This window comes from Labrus bergylta, chromosome 17 (genome assembly GCF_963930695.1).
Source record: "Labrus bergylta chromosome 17, fLabBer1.1, whole genome shotgun sequence".
NCBI lineage: Eukaryota > Metazoa > Chordata > Actinopteri > Labriformes > Labridae > Labrus > Labrus bergylta.
The window spans coordinates 20,749,756-20,776,525 of record NC_089211.1 but is presented as its reverse complement, the minus strand read 5'-3'; the positions used below and the strand labels follow the sequence as shown (position 1 = coordinate 20,776,525).

The 26,770-nt window shown below is 40.9% G+C and overlaps 1 protein-coding gene across 1 annotated transcript in view; it reads right to left on the bottom strand.

Moving 5' to 3' along the window:
• pappaa (pregnancy-associated plasma protein A, pappalysin 1a) overlaps window positions 1-26,770 on the bottom strand; it is a 98,016-nt gene that overhangs the window by 22,093 nt on the left and 49,153 nt on the right. Inside the window, exons 11-19 of the mRNA XM_065965781.1 lie at window positions 19,513-19,623; window positions 18,516-18,651; window positions 18,152-18,365; window positions 13,591-13,765; window positions 5,585-5,768; window positions 4,519-4,720; window positions 4,196-4,400; window positions 3,415-3,562; window positions 3,057-3,172 (exon numbers count right to left, since the gene is read on the bottom strand). Coding sequence (XP_065821853.1) covers window positions 3,057-3,172; window positions 3,415-3,562; window positions 4,196-4,400; window positions 4,519-4,720; window positions 5,585-5,768; window positions 13,591-13,765; window positions 18,152-18,365; window positions 18,516-18,651; window positions 19,513-19,623 — 1,491 coding nt within the window. The remainder of the gene's footprint in view (window positions 1-3,056; window positions 3,173-3,414; window positions 3,563-4,195; window positions 4,401-4,518; window positions 4,721-5,584; window positions 5,769-13,590; window positions 13,766-18,151; window positions 18,366-18,515; window positions 18,652-19,512; window positions 19,624-26,770) is intronic.

Here is a 26,770-nt window from a genome sequence, read left to right as displayed (position 1 = left end):
AGACGAGGTCATGTCATGTAGAAAATGACTAATTCTGCAGCAAGCCCGACAGGGTAATTTTGCTGATAAAGGGGGGAGGAGGGTGCTTGGGGCACAAGATCGTTAGAGATAGAGGGACAGGAAAGAGAAGAGTAGGTGGAGGTAGGGGAGCAGGAGAGAATTCTAAGTGGGTCACACTAAGAACCAAAATACAACTGGTTTAAAGGCAATAAATCAACATCACTTAAGGTGGGAAACAATTACTTCAAACTCAGCAAAGTAGAACTAGAAAGTACTTTAGTGGACATGAATTCCCTTTCCAAGAATCCCATCCAACAGGGGAGTTTAGAAGTATGCTGACATGTCTACTCCTCCTTACTCGTACTACAACATAGTCATGATTGATTTCTTTTCCAAATACAACTTCTTCCTATCCGAGTTTCTTAGTAGTATTTTTTACATTCTGTGCATGGCTTTGTATTTTATGTGTATTTAGGAATAAGTGTCTGCTAATGCATTTGTTCTTAATCTCTTTTCTGCGTCTAGATTTGAATGGGCAACATTTCAAGGCAGGCTACAAAGGTGTATAATCCACCGTAGTCATACAGTGGCCATTTCCTCTGACACCATGCTCAGGGCTTGAAGATTGAGTGCTGTTATAAAGTTGTACAGTGATAGTGAAAGAGCAGAGGGATATCAAGTCCTATTAAAAGATTCAGAAGAACACATTTTATGACCATTTGGGTACCATTAAAAAACAGCTTATGTTAGCATTCAACCACTACTTAGCTAACATGACAAACTGATAGTGTTAAACCATAACACTAGAAATGCCATTATTCTAAGCTAACTCTTAGCTAGCAAACAGTAATTTAATCTAGACGTTCGCTTGCTAAAAAAACAAACAGACATTTGTTATATTGTTAATCAACAGCTAGCATTACATTTAAGCAACTGAATTTACTGATTGATATGTTCTATCATAGCCTGGGAAAGGTGTAACTCCTGGTTATATGTGTGAGGAGATGGTTAAAGGCTAACCTTAGCTGTTTTGACACTTGTCTATGCCTAAAAGTAACCATATCTGTTGTTTTACTTTGACAATGACCTGATGTTCTCTGAATTGTCACCGTCTTTAATTTTCTCTGTTTGCAACATTTCATTCTCAGTTGAAAATGATGGTGAACTGGAATGTTTGTCATCACTCTTGTGATTGCTTGATTGTGTTCCCATGTGTCAATTAAGATTCATTTGAATTAAGTAGCCTATAGAAGAACACTGGTGTTAATCTATAGGCCTATCTAGATGTAAATTGAGAGATTGTAGCTCAGGATAAAACCCCTCTGTTGCATGTCTGAAAAACTCGCCCCATAGAAGCCCCTCACCCCTACACCCTCACCTCTCCGACTTCTCTTATGCTACCCACTGCCCTCAACAGCATAGCCCCTGGTTTCAAATTACCACCGAGCACAAATGATATCAGTTACACAAATCCATGAAAAACAGATCATTTCATGTCCACGTGGCCCAAGACACCCCTCTCTCCCGACATCCACCACAAAAAGCTGCTGACTCAGTGTGACTCTGAAACAAAAACAAAAGGAGTAGTAGGAAAAAAAATACAGCGAGAAACACATTGTGTTCTTTTACTCGGCCGTGGCTTCTTTTCTCTCTTTCTCTAGTTACAAAACTTGATGCTATTTAGCAGGATCTTTTACCCGACTCTACAGTCTGGGCTCTCAGAGGGCATTAAGCTGACACAAACACTTAAAACAAATTGCACATCATTGACATTAATCAGGTTAAGTGGGCAGAGTAAAATTAGAGGAGGTGTAGTCTGGTACACTGTGTGGACTACACACACACTTACACACTATATCCCAACCCCCATCTCTTATCCCCCCCACCCTCAACTAATAAAAATCCCAAATGACACCATCAGGTTTGTGTAGGGGTGGGGGTTACTCCCAAAGGCATAAATTGTACAGTTCTGCGTTTAATGACCTCCCTTGCCATAACCTCTAACCTTTGTGTTTTGCTATCTGCCAATCTAAGCCAACGGTACTTAATCAGTAGTCAGCTGTGAGGTGTACCTAAATCAAATGAGGTCATTAACCAGTGACGCCATAGGCTTATAAGCACGATTACTGATGATAGCCGTTCATAAAGATTTACTTTTTTTTGTGGACTTTATGCCTTTTTTGTTGGACAGTGGGTAAAGAAGGAAACCAGGGAGAGAGAGAGTGAAGAATTAAATGCCGAAGAGGTCGGACCTGAACCAGTGCCGCCTGCTTGGAGGACCATATCCTTTGTATATGGGGCGCGACATGACCGCTAGACCATCTGTCCCTCTTGGTAAGGCTTCTTCTTCTTTCCCATGAACTTTGAATGTTCGTTTTCATTTATTTTTTTTCACCTTGTGTAATTTTTGGTAATAGCCTTTGAGTGGCTTCATTAAGCAAATACAAGTTCAGAACTATTAGAACATTTGGTTCAAAAACAGGTAATCACCTTTAGACCATTTGTCAAGGTTTGGTGGGCATTGGCATAGCTGATCACATTTGTTTAAGATGATTTTTTTTGGCTCTTTTATGCCTTTGAGAGACAGGAGAGGGGATAGAATCTGAAATCGGAGGGAGCGAGAGAGAGAGAGAGAGAGAGAGAGAGTGAGGAATGACATGCGGAAAAAGGAGCCACAGATGGCACATCTACTTGTTTGTCCACTCTTCATTCCAGTACATGTCCTGCAGCTTTGATTTATTTCCCGAAGAAAGTACATGAAATGTCATGTTGAGGACAGCGGGTGTAAGAGGGCAGCAGCGTGTTTTTTACACTTACAATCAAAAAAATAGAACTCAAAATGTTCAAAGGGTTGCCATGTGTCCAAGACAAACATTTGCATGGCATCAGGCGCAAAACACAGACACATGCTGGCATTTTGGATTGTGGGCGATGGAGCCGGGGTGTTGACAGCGTACGCGAAATTCCTTGCCGGAGAGTCGTGGATCACAGAACTTTGCGAAGTACAGCTCTGGGAGTTGAAAGCAGGGCATGGAGATGTAGGAAAAAAAACTCACTTTGACTTTGTGAGGGTTCCTCCAGTGCTCTTTTAGAACGCGCTCTACTGTCATGTTGCTCGGGAGGATCACCACGTCATTGTTGCTCTCTCTGCAGGTCAGCTCGCACTCCTCGCCTGTGTTTGTCGGGAGAACAGAGGAAAAACAGGAAAGGGGACGCCGATCAAAGTGTGCACCCAGGAAAAGATCAAGAAAAAAGATCACAAACAGTGCAAAGCAAAAAAGGAATGAATGATGTGGGAAAATAAAGACTTTAAAAAAGCTTTGAGATAGATACAAAATAAAAGATGACATCGTCATGAAAAAAAAAAGAACAGAAATGTCAGTAAATAACATTATTTTGTTTTGTAGTACAGACCTATGCCGTGTCCTCTTCTGCAGGAGTACTGAAGGCTATAATGGAGGTTTTGAGGTAAAGAACATTGGCCTTTGCTGTGCGCGCACAGGCGGAATGACCCTGTCCAGTTTCCATCTTTCCTACAGCGGATCACGTTGGACCCCGCCGCCTGAAAACACAAAGATATTGACAGACAAAAAAAAAAAATTATACACACACAGTGACACGCGAAACACTAAGCAGGCCCAAGGACATTGAGATGGCAAAAGGGGGGTGGGGGGTAATACAATCCAATTTTTATCAGGCATCCAAGCCACAACGCCTGAGAGGCAGAACAGATTAAAAGGTGTATACATTTCAGAAGTCTGTGGTAGCAGGACTATTCTGGAAATCAATAGCAATCTAATTAGCATGGCGTCAAATTGAGTAGGGCTAAGGGAGACAGGGAGAGAGACGGCTGGGGAGAGACGCGCCTTCAGACAGGGGAGAAAGTGTAAGAAGCACCAGATAAACGATGTCCCGATAGTGAGTGCATCTGGGAAAACATGTATTGTATATGTACAATGATCCAACAGAAACAAAGTGTCTGTAAAGGTTTATAAAGTGCTTATTTTACTTAGATTATTCACTTCCTCCTGAGCTAAACATTAAGGATGCAAAGAGAGAGAAGAAGAGAGAATCTCTACTTTTTTTTTTTTACACACGTGACATAAAGAAAGACAAACACATAGGTAAAGCAAGAATAAGAAAGACAGGAAAGAGATGGACAGACCTGCTTGCATGGAGGGTGCAGCAGCCTCACCGTATGGGCAGAGCCTCCTGTGGCGGCGATAGCAGTATTACCAGCAGGATCAGAGCAGTTGAGTCTGCAGACGCTGTCAAAGCGGAAGCCGTCGGTGCAGTGGTAGGAGCCGTGGAAGATGGGAGGCGGGGGATCACAAGTCACCGGCTCACAAGCCCCCTCGAGCCAGCTGCCGTCCTCGGTGCACTGGCGCTTAAATGCCCGCCTGAAGGGGTTGAAGACGATTAAGATTTAGACTTGTGGGTGTTGTGCTGCTTTAGTGAGGTTCAAATACAGGTTACCAAAAAAGAGTCTTTAAATTGAAGTTCTCTTCCTTTATTTACCTCTTAGGTTTGTTGGTGACATGGTAGCCGGGCTTGCACTTGTACTTGCAGAGCGTGCCCACTTTCAGGCCTGTCTCGTTGCAGCGCTTGGTCTGCAGCACGGCGTTGGGTACAGGAGGCGGAGCTGGGCAGCGGAGCTCACAAAGAGCCTCCGGAAAGGACCAAAGACCATCTTCAAGGCAGTAGAGAGTGTTGTTGGTACCTGGGGAGAAAAGACGACAGAGACAGATGAAGAATGACAGTTCACTGTTTGAAATAAGAAGCACATGATCGGAACTCAGAACAAATAAGGACCTTCAAATTTACTGGACCATGACCAACGGAGAACTAGTTATGATGATGTTTTAGTGACTGAATATGAATCAAATCACTTTTAAAACATTATATACCGGATTTCAGTCATTTTAATCCATATGCAATGTGAGTGAATAATAATGTTTAAAATAATTGTTAGAGTAATATTCATATGACTCATTTAAAATCCTATATTGTACTAATTTTCACTTATCATGTTGTCAGTGTGTGAAACCTTTAGAGTAGGTCAAAAACGTCCTTATTTATCTATAACTCATGTCTGTGAAAATCCTATTTTAGCCTCTTCCTAAAGCAGTTCATTTCAGTTGCTGTCGCTTTAAGTCCAAGCCTTCTTCAGGGAGAACGCTGTAGGGCTGCCAGGGGACTGATGCTCTCCACAGCTGGGAGAATAGAGCCCACGGAAGCCTTTGTTTCAACAGCTTACCTAGAGTCTTTAAGCCGACTCGTGAAATTATTTGTTCATAACTTCATATCAGGGAAGTGATTGCAGAACATGCCGTTTAGCGCACTCTGCAGACTTATCCTGGGATTACTACAACATACACTTACCCCATGATCTGAAACTTTACCCATGTTTCAAATGGCACATCCAGCATAGAAACACTTTATGTACGTTTTAAAATGAGGATCAGCATAATAGATCAACTTTAAGTCGTTACAATAAAAATGTACCCAGTTTTTCATTGCTGCTATGCACCTTAAAGATGTCAACCAGACAAAACAGTTATCCGTGCACGGCTTTTCATCTCACCTACGAGCTGGGCAGGCTCTTTGCACTGAAAGGTGCTCTTCTTGCCGTAGGTGGTGCCCTCAGGGAAGCTGAAATTTGCAGGATGGACGTGGTATTTGTCTGGCAGACCACAATCCACCGGCTCACACGACACCTGTTTGTTCCACTTCCCGTTTGCACAGGTTATAGTCACTGAAGAGTCCGACTGAAAAGTAATTGGAAAAAAAAGAAGAGGTCAGATAGAGACATGATGCAAAAGAATGCATCGACACGAGCATTAATTGATGTTTGAATTAAATTAATTGAATTAATGGTGCATTATAACGGATAGATTGATAACCTTCAAATATCCTATAAGTGTTTGACTCCCTGTAAGAGACTACAACAATTAAGCACTCACTCAAACAAGTCTCCATCAGTGTTTTTTTCCCTGTATGTCAGTAAGCCTCATCGGCTACCCAGCAGCTCAAGTGACTGCTGATAGTGATTGCATGGTCAATGCATGGCACTCAGACAACTGATATCCAACAACTGCACAATCAGCCCGAACACAAAACAGATTGACTTTGGTGTAGGTGTGACAACCTCTGTGAAACACACACACACACACACACACACACACACACACACACACACACACACACACACACACACACACACACACACACACACAGAGGGAATCTTCCAACCTCTGTGTGTTTATCTGTTTCCTGCTTTCAAAGAAATGGTTTTTGGCCTGAGATATACTTTCTTTTTAACCTTGCTTTGACAAACACAACCAGCTTCATCATAAACGTGATTGTTCACACACTTGGCTATGCACTATGCGCGTTACTGGAGGATACCTCTAGAGGGCACCCCCTCTAGCTCAGACACTATGCCACTACAGGATGTGCGGAATGTAAACTACAGACATGGCAGCAACCTGCGGCATTGAAAAATGAAGCCAATGCGGAAGTGCAAAATCCTGCAGCTCGTCAAATGTGTCCACTTGAGGCTGGCTCTAGGAACCCCGGAAGTCACATACACACCACAGCCAAAAACATATCCATAGTTAGGCGCGTAGCTGACATGACTGACAGGTGGGCGCGTTTTCATATGTAATATATTTATTTTGATATCAGAACTAACCTAATCCTAAAATAAATAATCAATACTTAAATTAGATTAGTTCAGGTGTAACTGAAAACATATAATTTTGACATATTAAACTTTGGTTACCTTTATTTGTGAGCTGCTTGTTAGCGAGCTACGCCATTGGATAGTCTGAGAGCTGCAATGCATTTTGGGGCAGTTTAATTATGAACAGTGTGCTCCCTAATCATACTTTTAAAAAATCTGATGAATCTATTATACATCCAGGTTTTTTCTCACATGCACAAAATTGCAAACTGTGATTTGGCAACAGGCTATGTGACGTCCTATTTAGGATGAATCTTGTGAAAGTATTTGGATTCGGAAACAGTCTCTGTCACATCCCCTTTGACTCTACACTGCCTCTACAGTACATCATCATACTGCATCTTACAACTGTGTATTATTGAGGACGTGCACAAGGAAAACAGCAGACAGATGCAGCAGACAAGAAGCAGCCATCATGCACACGCGTAGGCATAGTTAGAAGCAAGTATATCTTTGGTCTTAATCACTAAAATGTTGACTTTTTTTTTTTGGAATTGACATCAAATAAGAACTAGATTCAGGTAATACAATGAGATCATTTTTGCAGTTCGTTTGGAAACAAACTGAGCAGAAGTCGTTTAAGTCGGGGGGGTGGAGGGGGGAGCAAATAACTCAGCAAATAAGCAATGAAGGCGATAAAATGCCTGTGAGTGTACTCAAACTGCCTCAAACGGACATAGTGCATCCTGTGTGACTGGACCCTTACATGTTGTTGGAATGTGGGAGGAAACAGGAGAACCCAGAGGAAATCCACACATGGAGAGAACATGAAGAATTGTAAGCAACGAGCGGAATGGCCGGAGTCCAACTCGGCATTGGTAATGCTAATGTACAGTGACAAACAAAGACAAACCTAAAGTACAATCTAAAACCTTGTTTTTTTTTATAGATTAACATCCCTTCCTTTTTCACCATTGAGGGAAACCCCCTTGATAAGAAACAGCAGCCGCACAGGTAACTGCTGAAGGAGCTACGACTGATTTAGGTCTGACGGAGACTTGCCACATGTCTTTCATTAATTGTGTGTGCATGTGTCTGTGTGTGCATATGTGTGTGTTTGAAGCCAATGTTTATACATCCTTTACACATATCAATATGTTACCATTCCTGATCAAGAGTGATGAGGAGATTGTGCAGAGAATTTACCATTAAGGAGTCAGTATTTGCTGCTATACGAGTTCCTGGAAACAGCGATGGCAACCGTACTGTTTGCAAAACATTACACTTGAAAACGGCAATTTCTGGTTCCCAACTTTTCCAGCTGAAAACGTCCTGATCCAAGGCCTATTTCCTATTAGAAATAGCTTTTAGCTTCCTGTAAATTATTTGGCCTGTGGTATGATATTTGCGGAGATGAGACCAAAATGGGGAGCCACTGCATCATCCAAAACCTCAACTGTTTTCATCCTCATCCATTAAATAGCACCATGTAACCTAACAAGAATGCTAAAATCGATAGCGCTTGCCAAGAAAATTCACAACAAAGCTGCCGGAGCGCAATAATTTTGACGAAACCTGTGTTTTTACCATGAATTACAGTCGATCCCTGTTATGGTTTACTTTGATTACACAAATCTTTCTAATGATTGGCCAAACTCTAAGGCCACACAAGCTGGACTCAGTTAGCATTACGGATCTATTGCTTCACAACCTTCTCCCTGTTCCCATGTAGGCCCTTTTTTTTTTTTCTATCTTTCATCTTGATCCCATTATATGATACTGCATAACAGTATCAGGTTCCCTCAAAATAAATAAGCTCCTTTCATATTTGGAAATCCAAAAAAGTAACATATGCATAACATGTGAGTGCATGCTGCAAAGAAAAAAAAAAAGGTGGGTGTACAGTTGAATCAGTCAATCGTATTAGGGGAGTCAAGGCATGGAAGAAATGTGGAAGGATCTACTTAGTGTTAATGTGTTGACCATAAACTCGGTGAAAACATTGGACGGTACAAGTTTTCTGATCCTAAAACTTGTTGTAACATCGCGCAAAAACACATTTTCTATTGCACATTCTACCATGAGCTGTTTTGACGTTTAATCAAGCATGTTTCCCACAATGCATTTGGATTCATTGTCTTTTTCTGTATCATCAGTATGTGCAATTGTGTAGGCATTCACAGAGACTTTGTCTCTACCAGAATCTTCTTTTTTGCCACTCTGCCTAATTCAAGACAGACATACTAAAAGACAAACAAAGCAACATAGTGACAACCTCTTCCTTGAAAGAAAGGGTTTTTCTTAGTTCAGATGGAACGCAAACACATAAGTCATTTAAAAAAAAGAAGTTAAGAGTTACAAACAGTTGCATATTGAGTTATTATGGAATGACTTGGCAGTGGATTTAAGTGTAATTTGTGTGTCTAGTCCTCATGGAAAAGCCCTTATGAAACAGTTTTGGAGAAAAAGAAAAGGCAGCTTTACTTAGAAGCAAAGAGGTTTCATTTGCCTGGAAGATCCAGACTTACTGTTAGAGAAGAAATAAAAAAAGTTGACAGTCGCTCAAATAATTTGAGAAGAGAGAATTTGGTCAGGACAGTAACATGCGGCTGGGTGTTACAGAGAATCTGACAGTTACTCAGAATAATAAATTTGCATGCTTCCAAGTACATCAAATTCTGGGAGGGATGAGATTTTTCTTAAAATAAAAGATTCTAACTGCTTGGACAAAAATGGAACTCAAACCAACTGGAGTTACAAACCATCTTGATGACCTTCTGGTTTTGAGGGAAAGTGTTTAGAGTTTGCATTCATCTGAAACAGGAAGTCTTTCTTAGGGGGCATGTAAGGATTCAGAAGGTTGGATCAGTCTTCAGAGCAGCACATGGATATGGATAGTGAAAGTTCAGGGGCCAAACATCGGTTGGCAGGTGGAAAGAATTGTCGGATTTGGAAGGACTTCAAACTGATCTATAATATAACCTCTTCTTCCTAGGCATGTATGTAATGTGTCTATTTTATTTATGAAATACATTGTAAGACGAGGCTGTGTCTAGTTCATGGATGATAGCGGGAAGAAAACTGCCAAACAACTGGCTTTGTTGTAAGTTGTAAGTTGTAAGTTGTTAAAAGGTGTTCAGAAACAGATCTTTACAATTCAGTGCTGTTCCAATGACATGAAATGAAAGTTCCTCATAGCTACTTTAATCACCATTGGGTTTTTTTGTCCTCTGCATTCAAACCAATTAGTACTTCCAAAACAGAAACTCTGGATCAACTGCAGCTCTCAGGCCCTGATGAAGGATACGAGTTAAAGGTGTTTCCAGTTCAGAAAATTGATGCACCCTGAGAACACATCTAAACTCCCATATTGTTCATTCCACTTAAAGCTCCTGTGAGGCACTTTTGTTGTTTGGTTTCCTGTACAAGAGTAGGTAGTGTTTTTTTTTTCTTTCTGGGGGAGACCCCTGCTTTTTTAAACTGTCAAATGTAATTCCCATTGTGAATCTTTCTGTTGAAAATGTAAAATCGGTTGTTTCAGCAACATTAAGTGCTGATTAACTATATATAAAATACCATGTTTTACATCCTGATAGCTTGTTTCTCTTTTGTTAAAGACACTATGGGGGGATTAATGTTTTATAACTTATCTCCTTTCATTAAAGATGAGTTTTGCAAACATTTGCAGGATTGGGGTCGTGGTTAATTTGACTGAAAGACAGAGGCATTAAAGCTGTTTGCTAAGAGGCTAAAGACCCGCCTCAACTCTATCGCTTTGTCTGTTCCTTGATTGATCAGCTTGACTCAGCATTTCCAATATGGCCTCTTCAGGAACCAATGTGTGATGTCACTGAAACTACGTCCCACTGTAATAATGTGATAATTCCCTAATGCACTTTGAAGATGGGTATTTAGGTCATTTAAAGACAGTGGATGAGCAGTCCTATACTGGGCAGGTATTGTTGGTTTGATGGATATGTTTTTTCGTCAAATGGCAGACGTCAGCAGAAAATAAAAAAGTGAGAGAGAACGGTTAAGAGAGAGAGAGAAAGATAGGGAACACAGATGGCAAAAAAAAACACACACATATACTTGTAAAAGAAGTGAAGGAAACAGATTGTTTCTGAAGATAGTGTTATCTAAGAAGGTGGTGTTCCCAGAACAGCTTTGACATCACCCAAACAAGAATGTAATTGGCTAATGAAAGGAGACAAGAACGTGGTGTCTCCCACTGCAGCTTCAACCTCTGAGTTGAGGTGTGTGTCTTTTGGAGTGCGTGTTTGGAAGAAAGGAGGAGGAGATAATTAAATTGAGAGACTTTAACTGAGGGGTTTAAGGCAAGGTGAAGTTGTTTCCATTTTATTTTGTCACTTTTTTGATTACTTTGAAAATAAGCCTTCTCACCTATAAACCCATCAGTGTGGGGAAACTTGAGGTAGAAGTGCTCATTGAATGTGGGCAGATTGATTTATGTTTGCCATTTGACGATTTCCTAAACTCGCTTGACACGTTTTTATTGCTTTTGATGTTGAATGGATGTGTTTCTCTCAAATCTCTCGTGTCCTCTTTGTCAATTTCTGTCCTGCGGTCCGACAGTTCATTCAGTCCCAGCTATGTGGTTGCTGCAGTCATAAAAACAACATAGTGTGCTGTTCCCTGATGGGTTACAAACTACCAACAAAGCCTGCTTTAGGATTTAGCATACTACATTGATTAGCCAAAAATAACAAACAAACATTTAAAGATGAATGGTGTCTTTGTGTTCCTGTTGCTTTCGATGCATTTTACAAAGGCTTTTTGGGAAGGATTCGTGTACTGCTCCTGGGGGAACGGGCAACTGGTGAAGTCATTTCCCAATGCTTTTTACTCTTTGAGGGTTAAAGAGTCTTCTTAAAACCAATAACCAACGGGCAAGTAGTAGAAGAAATCTCCTGCCATGGACGACGCGGTGAGTAAAAGAGAGTGTTTGATTCTGTTAGGGATTATTTTACGCATTATTGTTTTTATCTTTCAAAATGTGTTCATTTGTTTATCATGACGGGGACAGTGTACAGCCACTTAGCTGTACCAGAGCTAGCTATGAACTAATTCATTTTTCACCAGCATGTCTTTGCTCCCCCCCCCCCCCCACACACCCAGACACAGACATTCACCGACCCTTACTAAAGCAACTGCAAAATAATCGTTTGATATCCGACCAACAAAACCGACCTGATGCCTTTCACTGAGGTGCATGCGTGCAAAAAAAGTTTTACAATAAATATCAGGTCCTCTAAATACCTTTGAACTGTCAATCATCGTTTGTGACGAAACCTTTTCTATTCTGTCCTGCCCCCCCCCCCCTCCACCCCCTCCACCCCCACCCCCCCCATCCCCCCCTGCACCCCACTTCCTCCGTACCCTCCTGCCCGTCCCTCTCTGAAAAGCATAATTTATCACAAAATGAATTGACATTGATGAATGGCCACATTGTGCACAGAGCACTGTCAATCAAAAACGTAATGCAATTAGAGGTCTTTGCAGGCTGAATGAAGAAACCGTTCTGACAGTGTTTTTACATAAAGTAGGTATAATCAAAAGTGGATGCAAATGCAATTCTGTGCATGCACAGACACACACACACTTACTTAATATGTGTGCAGAAACATTATAAAGTATCCATATGAAAGGTGAGAGAAAGAACTGTTCAGGCCACGATGCTGACCAACTATTTAAAAAAAAAAAAAAAGTCATTATTTCCCCTTCCTTTGAGCCTGTAAAAGTCTTTCCTCTGCCTTCTTTTTTTTCCTGATTTAACCGTTACTCCTATAAAGCCTCGCACACAAAACCCCCACACATACAGTTCCAGACTGAACTGCACATTAAAAAACAAAATTTACCTTGTTCTCTGAACCTCCCGACTCTCTGAGGGAGCATTAATAGATTGTCTTGTAGACTGCTTAACAGAGCCGTGGAGGAGGATAAAGCCTTTATACGGGCCTTTACAGCAGCTTGGCCCCCGTCCAAAAGGCTTTACGATGCAGTGTCAACCACCCTGTTTATTTGTTTACTTGTGGTGTGTACGCATGTGTGTGTGTTTACTGTATCTGTTCACATCTGTGTCCTGTTTATACAGTGGAGATTGTCTGCGCTTTTACTGTATGTGTGTTGGTATCTACATGGGAGCGTTTAAGTGTGTGTGCGCTGCTGTGTGAGAGAGCGCTAGCAAAATCTCTGCCCTTTAACAGAGGCTTCAATGTGTGCGAGAATGAGCAGGAATGGAGTGAGCGAGGGAGGGAGAGGGAGCAGACACTATGCGATGATGTCATCGTCCCGGCGGAGTAGCGATACAAAGTGACTGTTTGAGGTGATGGTGCAGCGTGCTCAGCAAGAGACTAAACACTATTATGTCTGTGCTTGTACAGAAAAATGTGTGTGCGTGTGCATATATATGTATATATATATATATATATATTTGTGCGTGTGTTTGTATATGTGAAGCGAGCCAGCAAGAGGAGGAGACCGGGGCGTCTCCGCTCCTCAGTGCAGCACTCATCTACCTGGATGTTCATGATGTCATTGTCCCTGGAGGCTCGCCGTGCCAAGCCTAGTTTCTGCAGGTGACAAAATAAACGCAGCGATAGAGGAGGAGAGGAGAGGAGAGCAGACGGAAAGAAGGAAAGCAAGCAAGCGTGTTTGCACTCCTCTTTCTTTAGGGCCATATGTGTGCTCGAGTTTGCATCAATGCATGTTCATGTGTGCATTCACAAATTCATGCCTGCACGCATGTTCCCATATGTTGCAGAAAATGCTTTTGCACTTAAGTGTTTGCATGTGTACATTAATGCACCCATGTGCTTCTTTGTGCAGCTCTCTCTCTCTCTCTCTCCCCCCCCCCCCCAACATGTGTGTAGCAGTGTGTTTACCTGGCTTTTGATGATGTCATCATCCTGGTGGATTTGCAGGACGTAGCCGGAGTTGCAGGAGATGGTGCAGCGGTCTCCGTTGTAGAAGTGGCGGCCGGGGCTGCTGCACTTGAGCTCTGCATTGCGGATTAAGGGTTCCTGGCAGTCGATGGCTTCGCACGAATAATGTACACAACTACCGGCGAGCGTGTATGTGTGTGGGTGGGTGGAGGGGGGTGGGAGGTTGTTGGTTTAAAGAAAGTGAGAGAGAGAGAGAGAGAGAGAGAGAGAGAGAGAGGGGGGGAGACAGGAGGAGAAAAAGAAACCACATTCGAAGTTACAACCAACACACATTTGGAGTATAAAATAACAGTGCAAACATGGAAGCAGTCACACATTTTGCTCACAAACAAAAACATCCACGCATTGACTCGACCACGTCCATCAATCAATGCCTGCTTAACATATCAAATCAATAAACCACATGGAGAGGAGAAAAAAACAAGGCGGCCATGTTTGCCATGTGCATGAAAGCAGCGTCTGTGTACTTTGGGAATTAAGAGAGAGGAGGATATATTATGTGCGAGCTACAATGGTGGAGTTTGGCCTCGGCTCCATGTTGGTAGCCTGATGGAGAAGGCATTTAATAGTCTTGGAATGCTCGGATGCCCAAGGCACCTTTTTACAACAGTCCACATTTTACAGTATAGGGTTCCCTTATGAAGCCAACAGAGAAGGAGGGGAGAGAGAAAGAGGGGGGGGGAGGGGTGGGGGGGTGTAAGAAAATACAGGTCTGGAGAAACATTGTTAAACTTGCTCCTGCAAGAATGGAATCCCTATTTGTTCTGTTTTCATCTTCTTCTTTCCTGCTTCTGTTGAATACATAAGCTTTCTTTTTTCTCTCTAAGTTTGATCACTCAAAAGTATTGATGATCAAATGTCTAATGTTTGCCCCATGTACCTCAAATTCAAAACACTCTCCCCCCTCCCACCTATTGCTCAGAGGTAGTCAAAGACAAATAAAATCAAATGATGTCATATTTCAAAATCTTCACGCTCAATCACGTTTACAAGATGCAAACAGAATCAGGTAGAGACAGTTTACATAGGACAGGAGTCTCAGAGTCTTACGTCTTCGCTCTATGAGGACAAACTAAGGAAGCCTTTAAGTCTAACTCTGTGGATGCTTTAGGTTAGAAGAAAATGTCTTTTTTGATTTTTTTTTGTGCTATAGTAGCTCTGGGATGTCTGACATAAATTACAATTAACTACCTGGAAAACTCCTCTCCTACAAATTGGAAGCACAGTACAATAGAAAAGAAAGTAGGACAAAAGTAGAGATGAACGACACAAGAAGAAAAGGTGATGAGTAGGAACATTGGAGTTAGGAAAAAGGTGTGAAAAACTAAACAGAGAGAGAGAAGGGGGAACACATACGTGCGCATGCATTTGCAGACAAGCATGGAACATAAAACTGAGTCATGTTAATAGCTCCTGTTGTTAACAACTCAGGGAAAAAGGGATGTGGTGTTTTGTGGAGGCACAAGTATTACGGGAAATGTGCTGCAAGAAGCCCAGGAGAATGAGAGAGGGAGAGCGGGAGCAGGAGGCACAGAAAGGGGAGAAGTTAGGAACGGAGAAGGGATGTGGCAAACAGTTGGAGGGGAAGGGAGGATGACGTGAAAGTGAGGGATGAGAAGACACCAAGGGAAAACACATGATATTATGAAGGGGAGGAAGGAGAGAGGAGATGTGGAAAAGGATGGGAAGTCAAAACGGAGTGACGTAAAAAAAAAACAAAAAAAAACAAAAAAAAAGGAGGAGAAAGTTGGAGAGTGGGGTATTAAGGACAAAAGGCAGATGATGAATCGGAGAAGAAACAGACGAATGACATAAAAAGACAAAGAGAGTCGAGCCAGGATTCTCCACTGGTGTTGTAAGGACAAAAAAAAAAATGGCCGATCGTGATACTAAGATGTCTTTTTCACCTTGTGGCGTGTGCAAGTTAAGCTTCTGAAGATAAACTAACGTGTCATAGGACGCAATCATTTCAAAGAGAAAGCTAGACGAGGAACTATGAAAATAAAAAGAAAGTCAGCAAGAACTGGAAAACGCAACTGGTGTGTCCGTGTGTGTGTGTGATAGTGTGTGTGTGTGTGATAGTGTGTGTGTGTGTGTGTGTGTGTGTGTGTGTGTGTGTGTGTGTGTGTGTGTGTGTGTGTGGTAACAAAACAATTTCCTGGCTGATACAGATACATAGCAGTTTTAATCTATTTAGGTGCTCTTGGATGTCTTATTGGCACACAACAAAAGCCACAAACAGCTCTATCTCCCGGCACAGACCCCCCCCCCTCCCCCCCCCCCCCCCAATCGTCCATTCTGTTGTGCAGAGTGTTGTTTGTTGAAAGGACTGTGGGAGCATCATCAGTACGAACGGTCTCATGCATGACAGTGGTGTGCAAATTGGTAAATTGGGACTCCCTGGGCATGTGTGGTCTGGTTCAGCAATGTTTGTGGGGATGCAGTCGACAACATATGTTGAAGTCGTTCAAATTCAATGCGGAGTGTCAAAAGAAATTGTGAATGTGCAGCTCAGCGGGTGTTAATTGTTTATTTTTTTGGTGGTCTTAAAGAATTACTTTAGCAACCGTTGTAGCGCCTTTTTTTTTTTTTTACTTAAATCTGACCGTCTATTTATCTTTCAGATGCTCTAGAGAATGCTGCGTAAAACCCCGGCTTGCATATTTGAAGCCTCATCGACGGGTTGTCTGATGACTTAACTCGTTAGGATTGAAAAAGGGCAGCACTGCAGTGCAAAAGAAACCAATGCAAAAACAACTATTTAAAAACGCATCACAAAAGAAAAATAGGCCCGTTTTGGCAGGACTTTGGAAAGGAAAAAAAATAATATTTGTATTCAGTGTGCACTTCAGCAGAACTCCACACAAAACAAACTGAGGTGGTAAACAAGATTTAGTGCTGGGGGCAGCGGCTCTATTGTTGCAAATGTGTGGAGCTCAGCAACAGGTCGGCTTAATTGTAAATTTCCAGCGATAATATATTTGTTGGCCCTCGAACGTTTTTACTGTTATAGCTGTGGCTTTGGGCAGACGTCTGACATTAAACAGCTTGTTGGCATCATTAATTAGTGCATGCCTCTGCCTCGCACTGGAATAAATACACACACACACACACACACACACACACACACACACACACACACACACACACACACACACACACACACACACACACACACACAGCTCCTTGCATCTCTAGCCTTTTACTCGGGGTGGCACCTGAGAGTTGCTGGACATGTTTTCAGATCGTCAGCCTTAACTACAAACACTTTTCACATGTTGCATGAAAGGTTGGATCTCTCTCGCTATATTGGATTTCATCCTAAGGATTTCAATTCTACTTCTGAAACCTCTCTGCGCCGTCTCTACACCGCAGTTATTGCATGTTTGTTCTTTCTGGGAGAGGAATATTTCCTCTGTTGTGATTTGTCAGCCAAATATCAGTGGATCAGAGCCCTCTTAGTAGTAGTATAAGAAATAGAAAACAACTGTAAATTAGCCTGGAGCTGCACCATTTCAACTATAATGTGTTATAGGCCAAGTTTGACCCTTTAGGGTAGGTGGCCATGTGGGTAACGTATCCATGTGGCATAGTATGACATGTTTTTCAAGGGCAGTTTGTCTCTATTGTGTGTGACTAACATAAAACTCCAATGATGTACAAAAAAGCCAAACTTGATCCAAAGGCAACTGGACTTATTTGAAGATCTTGAAGCCGTTTCACCCTCTTCTTCCAAAAGGCTTCAAGATGTTCAAGCAAGTTCAATTGGATCAAATTTTGATTTACAATGGCCTGGATGATTGAGAATTAAAAACAAGCACAGTAGACATGTAGCTGTCTTTGATTTACTAAATTTGTTGTGATTATTCTTTCAGTATAAAGTATCCAGATTAGCTAAGGTTTAAGTGAAGCAATTGTGAAAACTGGGCTGTTTAGCACATGTTTTAAAAGATATTACCACAACGTCTCACCATTTTTACGTTTTTAGTTAGCTGGTTAGCAGCAACGAGTCAGGCCAAAGCTAAGTGAATAAGTTGCAGATACTGTGTTTTAAGTTAATAATCTTGGGTCGTCTGTCTGGGTTTTTAGACACGTTTAGAATCATAAATGGTAACATCTGTATTTTCTTTGTAGTTTTGAATGCACTTTAAAATGCATGTACAATGATTTTTATTAGTGTATTTTTCTGTGATGTAGCACATTTGTTCAACCCTGGAACTGCCCTACACCCGCTACACTGAAAAGGTAGAAGATTTACAACCACGAGTCTACAAGGAAAGACATTACTCAGTAACAGTCCTAATATTACATTTTTTTTTTTTTAAATGTGATATTAAATCAAGCTTTCTTTCAAAAATGTGTGTTTCCATGCCTGTGTGTGGCAGCATTCTTTTGTAGATCATTTCAGGATTTTATATGCATGTCTTTGCTTTTGATAGGTGTGTAACACATGCAGGCCTCATGTTCACCAATCTTCCCGTTCCCTGTTACTTGGCCTCACCTCTGGCCTGTTGGGTTGTAGATTTCATTGCTCTGACAACCGCTGATGGTGATGGGGTCGAAGGACTGGAAGGAGCGCAGGCCCACGCCGGAGATGGCCACGAGGCGCGAGGCAAACATGACGAGGATGGCCTTGGTGTGGTAGAAGGCCACCGACAGGTCGTGGCTCACCGGGATCACTAAAGGGTTGGTGCGGCAGCTGAGACGCCACTCACCTGTAGAGGGGAATGTTAAGGTTGGAGGAGATAAAAGGAAAAAAAGAGTCAACAAAATGTACTGCGGGCAAGGGAAAGTTGAACGGATCATGCTTCAGGTGAATCAAATAGTTTTTATTTTAAAAAAAAAACATGACAGTCAGTTGTCACCTAGACTATGGATGCCCTCCTTGGTGTCAACCAGCTGAACGGTGATGTTGCACTGAGTCTGGTCGATGTAGCCGGTCCCATCAGCTGCCAGATGTATAATCACTGCTGCTGCCACCATGGGATGGGAAAAGTGCGCCTGGTGGAAGGAAAAAACACTTTTTGAAACGTACATTACAAATGAAACAGGCTTTGTTTACAATTTATCATCCTGACCAAAAAAATACATTTTTTTTACTATAAAATAAGAGCAAAAAAACAAGAGATAACAGACAAAAGCAACAATGACAGACAACCAAGGCAACATTTTCACAGGACCATCACCTCCTGCCTTGATGCCTTTCAGTCCTCATAAGACTAGAAAAGACAGTCCTGGTGTTAAGAGTACGAGTAAGCATAAGGCATAGGTTTCAAGCTTGTTCTGCCTGAGGCCTCCAGGCTCTACAGCTGGTCTCTAACATTCCTTTCTGTAAGATGGACAGAGAGGAACCAGCAGAGTGAGTATTTTAATACATTTTTAAAACTTTCTCTCCCAATCCCAGCAACCCTCTTTTTTTGTGCACATCGCCCTCTGAAGTTGCACCAAAGTCTACTGACAGTGTAACATTTTGTTATTAACTTTGGGTAAATGGTAAATATAGTGATTTTCTAGTCTTTTGACTACTTTTGACAGCACAGGTCACACCTACACATTCACACTCTGATGTTAGAGGCTGCTTTGTAAAGTGACCATCAGAAGTAACTAATCCCATTCATACACATTCATACGCTGATGAGGAAGCAGCGGGAGAAAGTTAGGGTTAAGTGTCTTGCCCAAGGACACATCGGACATGTAGCTGCAGGAGCAGGGGATCAAACCCCCCGACCTTCCAGTTGAGAGACGACCGACTCTACCCACTGAACATCAGCTCTTGGAGCTTCAAGAACAAATAATGAACTTTGGTAATTTCTTGACAGAACATAGCGGAAAAGTCTAAAATGCTCTCTAGATAGATCCTACCTTGAGCCAATAGTTAGGATATCCCCAGGTCGACTCGTGGGCCTCGCGGCAGGGGAACCAGGCGTACTGAGACACTCCATCTGACAGATCGAACACCTTGGACTGGCACGTCTAGGGAGAAGAGAGAAAAAAGAAGATGCATCCTTGTTGTGAGTTACATGTCAAGAAATATTGTATATTCAATAATATAAAGAGATAGGATAGAGCCCCGGGAAGTCCCACAAAGTAGACATATTGCCTTGTGCACACTTAATGATCTTGTGTGAACAAGATAATAACATCTGCACACAAAGTAAAACAGAAGAAAAATGTAATTTTGTGCATCTGCTAAACATCTGGGGCTCCATAGCGTACATTTTCCTTAAAAAAAAAAAAAGATACAAGATTTAAATGATATGCCACATTTGCTTCCACTTGACCTTCTTATTACCTAAAACAAGCTGCGCTGCCAAAATTAAATCCTTTCTATTTAACCTTCTTAGGAGAAAGTGATGGACCATGCTATTATGATGATATTGTTATAAATTTGACCAAAATACTAACAACTTATACCAACTTGGCAGTTAATGAGTTTTAGCACATGTTCTCAATTGTCAGTTGTCAATCACTTCTAAAAATCTTGCAAAGTTTCTTTTATTTTTTTCTCATCACTATAAACCAGAATTAGAAGTTGAGGAGATTAATAGATTGAATTCCTGTAGATACTGTAAGAGAAGGTAAATCGGATCATTAGCTGCATTGTGAACCGACTTGTATTTTACTTGACAGGCTTTGAGTTTGTGACTGCCTTGCCCTTAAAGGCTGTGACCCTTGTTTTCCACAATTGTCAGCTGTTTGTCTGCTGCTCGGTCTGACGTGCAGCTGACGTCCATTCAGTGCAGCGCTGTTTGTTTGTTTGTGTCTTGTCAACAAACCCGTCACCTTGGTATGCATCACACGCACCATGTCTCTCTTCTCCTCTTTCCTCTGTATCTGATACTCACCCATACTAGTCTCTGTGAGAGAGATACTGTTTTAAAAAAAAAAAAAAAACCTGTCATACCACACCTGCCCTCTAGAAGCCCTCAGAGAGTTTTCAAGCTTTCAAGAAGCACCTGAACTAAACACCCTGAACACCTGTGTCACACAGATGTACCCCATTTAGTCATCATTACAGACAATTGTCCACCTTCCTCACCTGTTGCATGGTCTTGTAAGTAATCTTCTAAAGTGTTTTAAGATGTGTATGTCTAGTAACAGGCAAACTGCATTACACCTGCATGAATCTCTAGTGTTGTCTTGAAACCTTGTTCCTGAGAACAGCTGCAGAGACAACCATTTGCAGGTTGTTTCAAGAATCTGATGCCTTGTAGTAGAAATTACCCGCAGAATATTGATCTGAGTAAATATGCCAGTACACTTAATACATCGACCTGTACAGATTTGTCATACCATGTAGGAAAGTTGTGCGTTATGTTGAATGGTATATAAGCGAGGAACATTTGGGTGGAAAAACACTTACTCAAGTCCTTTTCTAGACAACATTTCAGTAAATATGACCGAAGTCTTTAGTGAAGGCTGAGCAGCAGGAAGGAAGGCAACGTTTTAAAATGTCTTGATTTGTCACTTGATATACCTACTACTCTGGTAAATCACCTGCACATGGAGTATATATATATATATTGGCAGAGATGATTTGGCACTTTTTACTTTTTGTAATATACGATTCACTTAGCAGATGCCTTTATCCAATTGGAGACAACCAATACAATCTATTTTATTCTCATGATTGGTATAATAAAAAAAAACTGCAGCTCTTCAGTCATATTTTTAACTAAAAGCTGCTGTGAGCAAAATATAAAGAGCATTGTCTATATTTCACACAAACGTTGGCAACGTTTCAGTATCAAAATGTTGGCAAGATATTTGTGCATTTGAGACATTCTGCAGGAGTTCATCCTAAATGTGGGTGCCTAAGACTTATATATTAGTTGCCATGCTTTCCAATACTTTATCAATATTATTAGAATTGTACTAGTATGCTATCCAAGTTTAAAATGTTGGCATTGTGACAACCCCAGGTAAAAGAGATCAGGAATAGTGATTGGGTTCCTGACTGCGATGTCATCATAACAGAATCCGCAATGAATGTTCAGCCAAAATTTAAAGCACAGGGGAAGCGGTTTCAGTTTAAAAACGATGGGAAAGTCAAGCTATCATAAATTCTACAATGTCAAAGTTGCCTAATTACTGTGGCATTGCTGAAATATTCAAGATCAAGGACCCCATCCGGGAATCCGTGTCCCACACATTATCACCTCATTAGCTATGTCAGGATGAAGTCTGGCAGGGTTAAGGCGAGAAACATAAAAGAAAATGGAGAACTGAGATGACATTACACATAGTCTTTTAACTAAAAAAAGATGAGAAAAGGATGCAATAAAAAAAGAAAAAAAGACGGGGCTGTAAAAGACTATTGAGCAATATATAACACAGAGGGGAGCAAGGGCACATGCCCAAGGACGGTGAGTTTCGCCCGCTGCCCTGAGCTAGTGAAATGAGACACCAGTAACATGAGAGTTTTGCTAGGGAGGCTACTGTAAGATCCTGCCACTGTGGAAAAGTGTCCAGAGCAGCTATCTGTCTGTATATCTGTCCCCTGGATCTGTTGATGTGACCTTTTTGCTCAGAGCTGAAGTGGCAGAAATTAGAAATGCAGGTGACAAACACCTGAGATCAGTCGCCATGAGACTTTGGCCCCACTTGAGGGCAGCTGTGTTGATCTCCAATTTGTATTAATCAGGGGGGAAAAAAAGGTTGTCATTTGCTCTATGTTAATGAAATAACTACAGTAACAATATTGAAAGTAAGGCTTAGTTTACTCTGGCAAGTGGAAGGCTTCCCAGAATCCAACATTTCTTCCAAGCCCAACACTGACTTCGGTCTGGACTTGACAAAGAACCCACAACTCTCTCCAAGGCTGTATGACTTAACCAACCAATATGATTTAAACTGACTGTAGGCTGCTAATGACTTACAGTCAAGAGTGGCTGCTTTCCATTGCTACCCTTACACTGACAAGGGTGGCAAAATCCTTTCCACATGCAAACTGATGACTTATTCATGTGAACACAGGTGGCACCAGCTACACCTTCCTCCACACCCCTCCTCCTCTATTCCTTTCCTTCTCATCTCCCGTTGTGTTTTTCTAACAACCCACTGTTTGAGACAGACAAACAATGCTTGGCATGCCAAAGCCCCTGCACTCAAGCATACAACCCCCCCCTCCATAAAGCGTCACACCAGTAGGAGGCAATTCACAAGTCTCCCATGGCTCATTACACTTCTTCCAACCTCTTCCCCATGCGATGGCAAGAGAGTCAAAGTACTCTAAATAGATTCATCATTGATTTCATAAAGTCATTAAAACGAGGAATACGAGTGGTGATGGTGACACACACTTCTGCAGTCATACATCACTTAATGCATTGAATGAGAGATTCGTTACACCCAAGATGCATTCCTGGACGTATTCAAGGACTTTGATAGTCAGTACTTTAACATGCATAGTTAAGTTCCAAGTAGGCAAGCACCAGCAGGAAATTAGTTTTATCTCCTCTACAAAAGGTGGTGATATGCTTCCTTTCATATAGTTACTGGACCTTCTTCTGGTTGACCTCTTACATCACACACTAAACAAGCTGGCAAGCAGAAAACTGGTTGTAGGTTGAATGGTAAAAACATGGACAACTTTACAGCTCTGTACATTTTGTATGTACTCTACACTTTACTTTTGGTACAAATATGATGCATGCACTCCCTAATGCCTATGGTGAGCCAAAGGCATCTGCTAAGATACGCATTTATGTTGGTCGACTTCCAATTGAAAGCCCAGCGTGGGAACTGGGCTTTTCAGTCAGACTAACATGTTTGCTAGCACAATAAAACTAGCTTACTCAGCAATAAATCAATTTTTCATAACTGCATATAAACATACCGAGAGTTGATCACTTTCTTCTCTTACACAGGTAAGCTAACATCGGGTTGTCTTTGAAAACTATTCAACAGTTTGAAAACTAGTTTTAAAATGAAAAGTGTCAAAATTGATTGTTTAGATTTTAGACTTTTAAATATACCAATGGTGTCCAACAAGGGTCTATACTGGGTCCTATTTTATTCATAATTTCTACCTGTACTTTATACTGCAATACAGGGTTATTTTTTATGCAGTTGACACTATTACATAAATCTCTGCCTCTTCTAACCAAAAAAAATCTTTATAATTGAGACTGGTACTAAATGGGACTAAAAGAAAGGGGTTGTGCTTCAATAGGTCAAAGACATCAGAGTCTTAATTTAATCAAAGCCTTACTTTAAACAACCAGGTGACTGAACTTGTCTCAACAATTTTTAAGGCAGTTTTTCTACCAAGAGAAACTGCCTTTTAAGCATCACATCCTCCGTCTTACAGAGCAATTTAGAGTGAAACTGGGCTTCCTTTAAAGAAACAAATGTGGATCAAGAACAAATTAATTCAAGCAACACTGTTTTCACACTGCAAGGCCACCAAGCATCTAATCATTCACATATAGACATACACAGCATTGCATACTTGGACGGTACTTCCTTGTAAAATAGATAATGTTTTTCAATAGGAATATTTTTAGTATTAAGGCTAAATGTTGGAAAATAAATTCTAAGAAGTTGGTAGAAACCCGACTTAGTACAACACGTACATGCAAACTCAAGAGGCCCTGGCAGTCAACCTTGGGATTCAAAACCAAAAACCTTGTTGCTGTGAGCTGACAGTGCTGAACACTGAATCATTGGGCTGACACATAATGAAGTCAGTAGTTCTGTTTTCTTTTCTTTTTGCCCCCTTTATTATTAAAATTTAATCTAAAAAAACACGAGTTGACAAACCACAGCAACATTTTTGAATTTTTGGTCAACCAGGCACCAGAAACTGCTGACGGTGGATTGTTCACAAAACATGGTAGACATTTATTGAAAAATAACAGCCTTTATTTTCTTAATCTTCTTCTTTTATTTTATTTTATTTTTTTATTAAAACAAAATGTTACAGAACGAAGTTCGTAGGGTTTTCTACTTTCCCAAAGAAATGAAGGTGGCTATCTTTGCACCCACATTCATCACTTTCGGATGTGTCTGTGATCTGACAAATAGTAATAATGGTTGTCAACATGAATTTACTGGCTCAAGTTGCTGATAACAAACACTGATATTTGTCCGTTTAAGTTTTTATCACAGAATATGCTGATTAAACTTCCCACAAAACAGTCAATAGAGAAACCTTTGAGCATACACCACTCATGGTTGAGGAATTTACCTTCGATCAAGTTCAAGCAAACAAACTTTCAAAAGCCTTGACTTATGCTGTTGTGGATTTTTCTGTTGAGATATGAAAATGGGGTCGTTTAAAATTTGCTTACAGTACCACAAAATATGGCAGAGTGAGTGCAAAGCTAAGACCGTTACAATTTAAAAATCTCCACTTCCTTTTTCATTTCTACATCATGTCCTGCCTCCTGAGACCCCCCCCCCCCAACCCCCATCTGACCAAGAAAAAAGCGGACCATGTGTAAATAAGCAACTCAGGAAGAATTCATGGGCAGGCTGCCTGAAATGTTCTAAATCTATCCTCTAATTGAAGTCAAAGCTGCTGAAGAAGATGACTAATAATTCCATTTGCATTTGGTCGCACGATCAGGTGTTAATTACAGACTGAGGTCGATGCATTTTCAACACAAAGTCTCCGAGGAGGGGGGGAAAAGACATGTGCATTGATTAATGCACTGAGAAGCCGCGGATGGGGGCCTAGAAACATTAGTATTATTTATACAATACAACATACACCTACAGTTATCTATATAAAGGTTACTGCAAACACCTACACAATACTGACGATAACACGTGCATAAACTGAATTGAGACTAGGAAGTAGTAGTGACTGAAAAATACAGCTGAATTCCTCTGTATGTCTTGGTGTGCCATTTTTTTTTTTTTTACCCTTTTTTTTTAAATCCATCTCTGAAACAATACGACTTTTTAAAAATAAACTTTTATTGCTCATACATCAATTGAATCAAATGAAACCCAAATAAAAAACAGATGTGATTTTATCTATCATGGAAATACTGTAAGCCCTGATCAATCCACCCGCACAGAATATTAAATCACTGGAAAACATTGGGAGATAAAAAGTAATTGGTGTCAAACACATTATTTACAGTATCTTGGCAAGGTGTGGAACTCAGAGCCACGCAAGGATTTACAAAGTTCGCTTGTGCACGTCTCTTTACATAATGTGATGTGACACCAACATACAGTATATTTAATGTCATTATCTCTGTGTTCAGGAATGACTTTGAATGCACCAAGCCAATTTAAAAAGCTCAAACAGAGATGATAAAGATCATTCACAGGTGGAAAAAACTTGGACATTAAATCATTTAGGGGGGTTTGAATAGATTGGGCATAAATTGAGAAAATATGGAAATAAATAAATAAATATTACTAATGCCTCTTAAATATGAGGTGTTTGTGTTTGAAAAAATAAACCTGTCAGAATAAGGATTGATTGATTACAACTCAAACATCGCAGCAGGAACTGTTGACAAAAGACAGTTTGCAAAAAATTCTTAAGAAGTCTGGGGAGGACACTGCAGATAAAATGTATTACAAGTGATGAGAAAAGCTAATGTTGTCATGGTTATAATGAGTAATACCTGTTTGTGTTGTTTGCCTGTCAATGGTGAAGTTGTTTGTTGTGTAAAGAGGAGGGAAAAAAAGGTTCCTATTTGGTAAAGTTATAAAACAAATGATTATTTCTGAAAGCGTTCATTGCCTCGAGACATGGTCAACATATGTTTCCCTTGCTGTGATTCATAACAAGGACACAACTGTCATTTTTTTAAGATACACAAGTCCAATTTTGAGACATTTAGTTGGAACAAAACAACTTCTCGCCTTCCTTGGAAAACACTAACAGCAGCACATAGAGATGAGTTCAACGTCTAAACTCAAAACACACGCACACACACACACACACACACACACACACACACACACACACACACACACACACACACACACACACACACACACACACACACACACTTACACAATTAGGAACAGTTGCACACATGGTTTTAATTTGTACCAGCTGAAGAGTCAGACTGGCAGACAACAGCCAATCCAGGTCTGTAGATACAAACTGGTGTTTGTAAATCACCACTTCAGATGAAAGGAAAGCTAA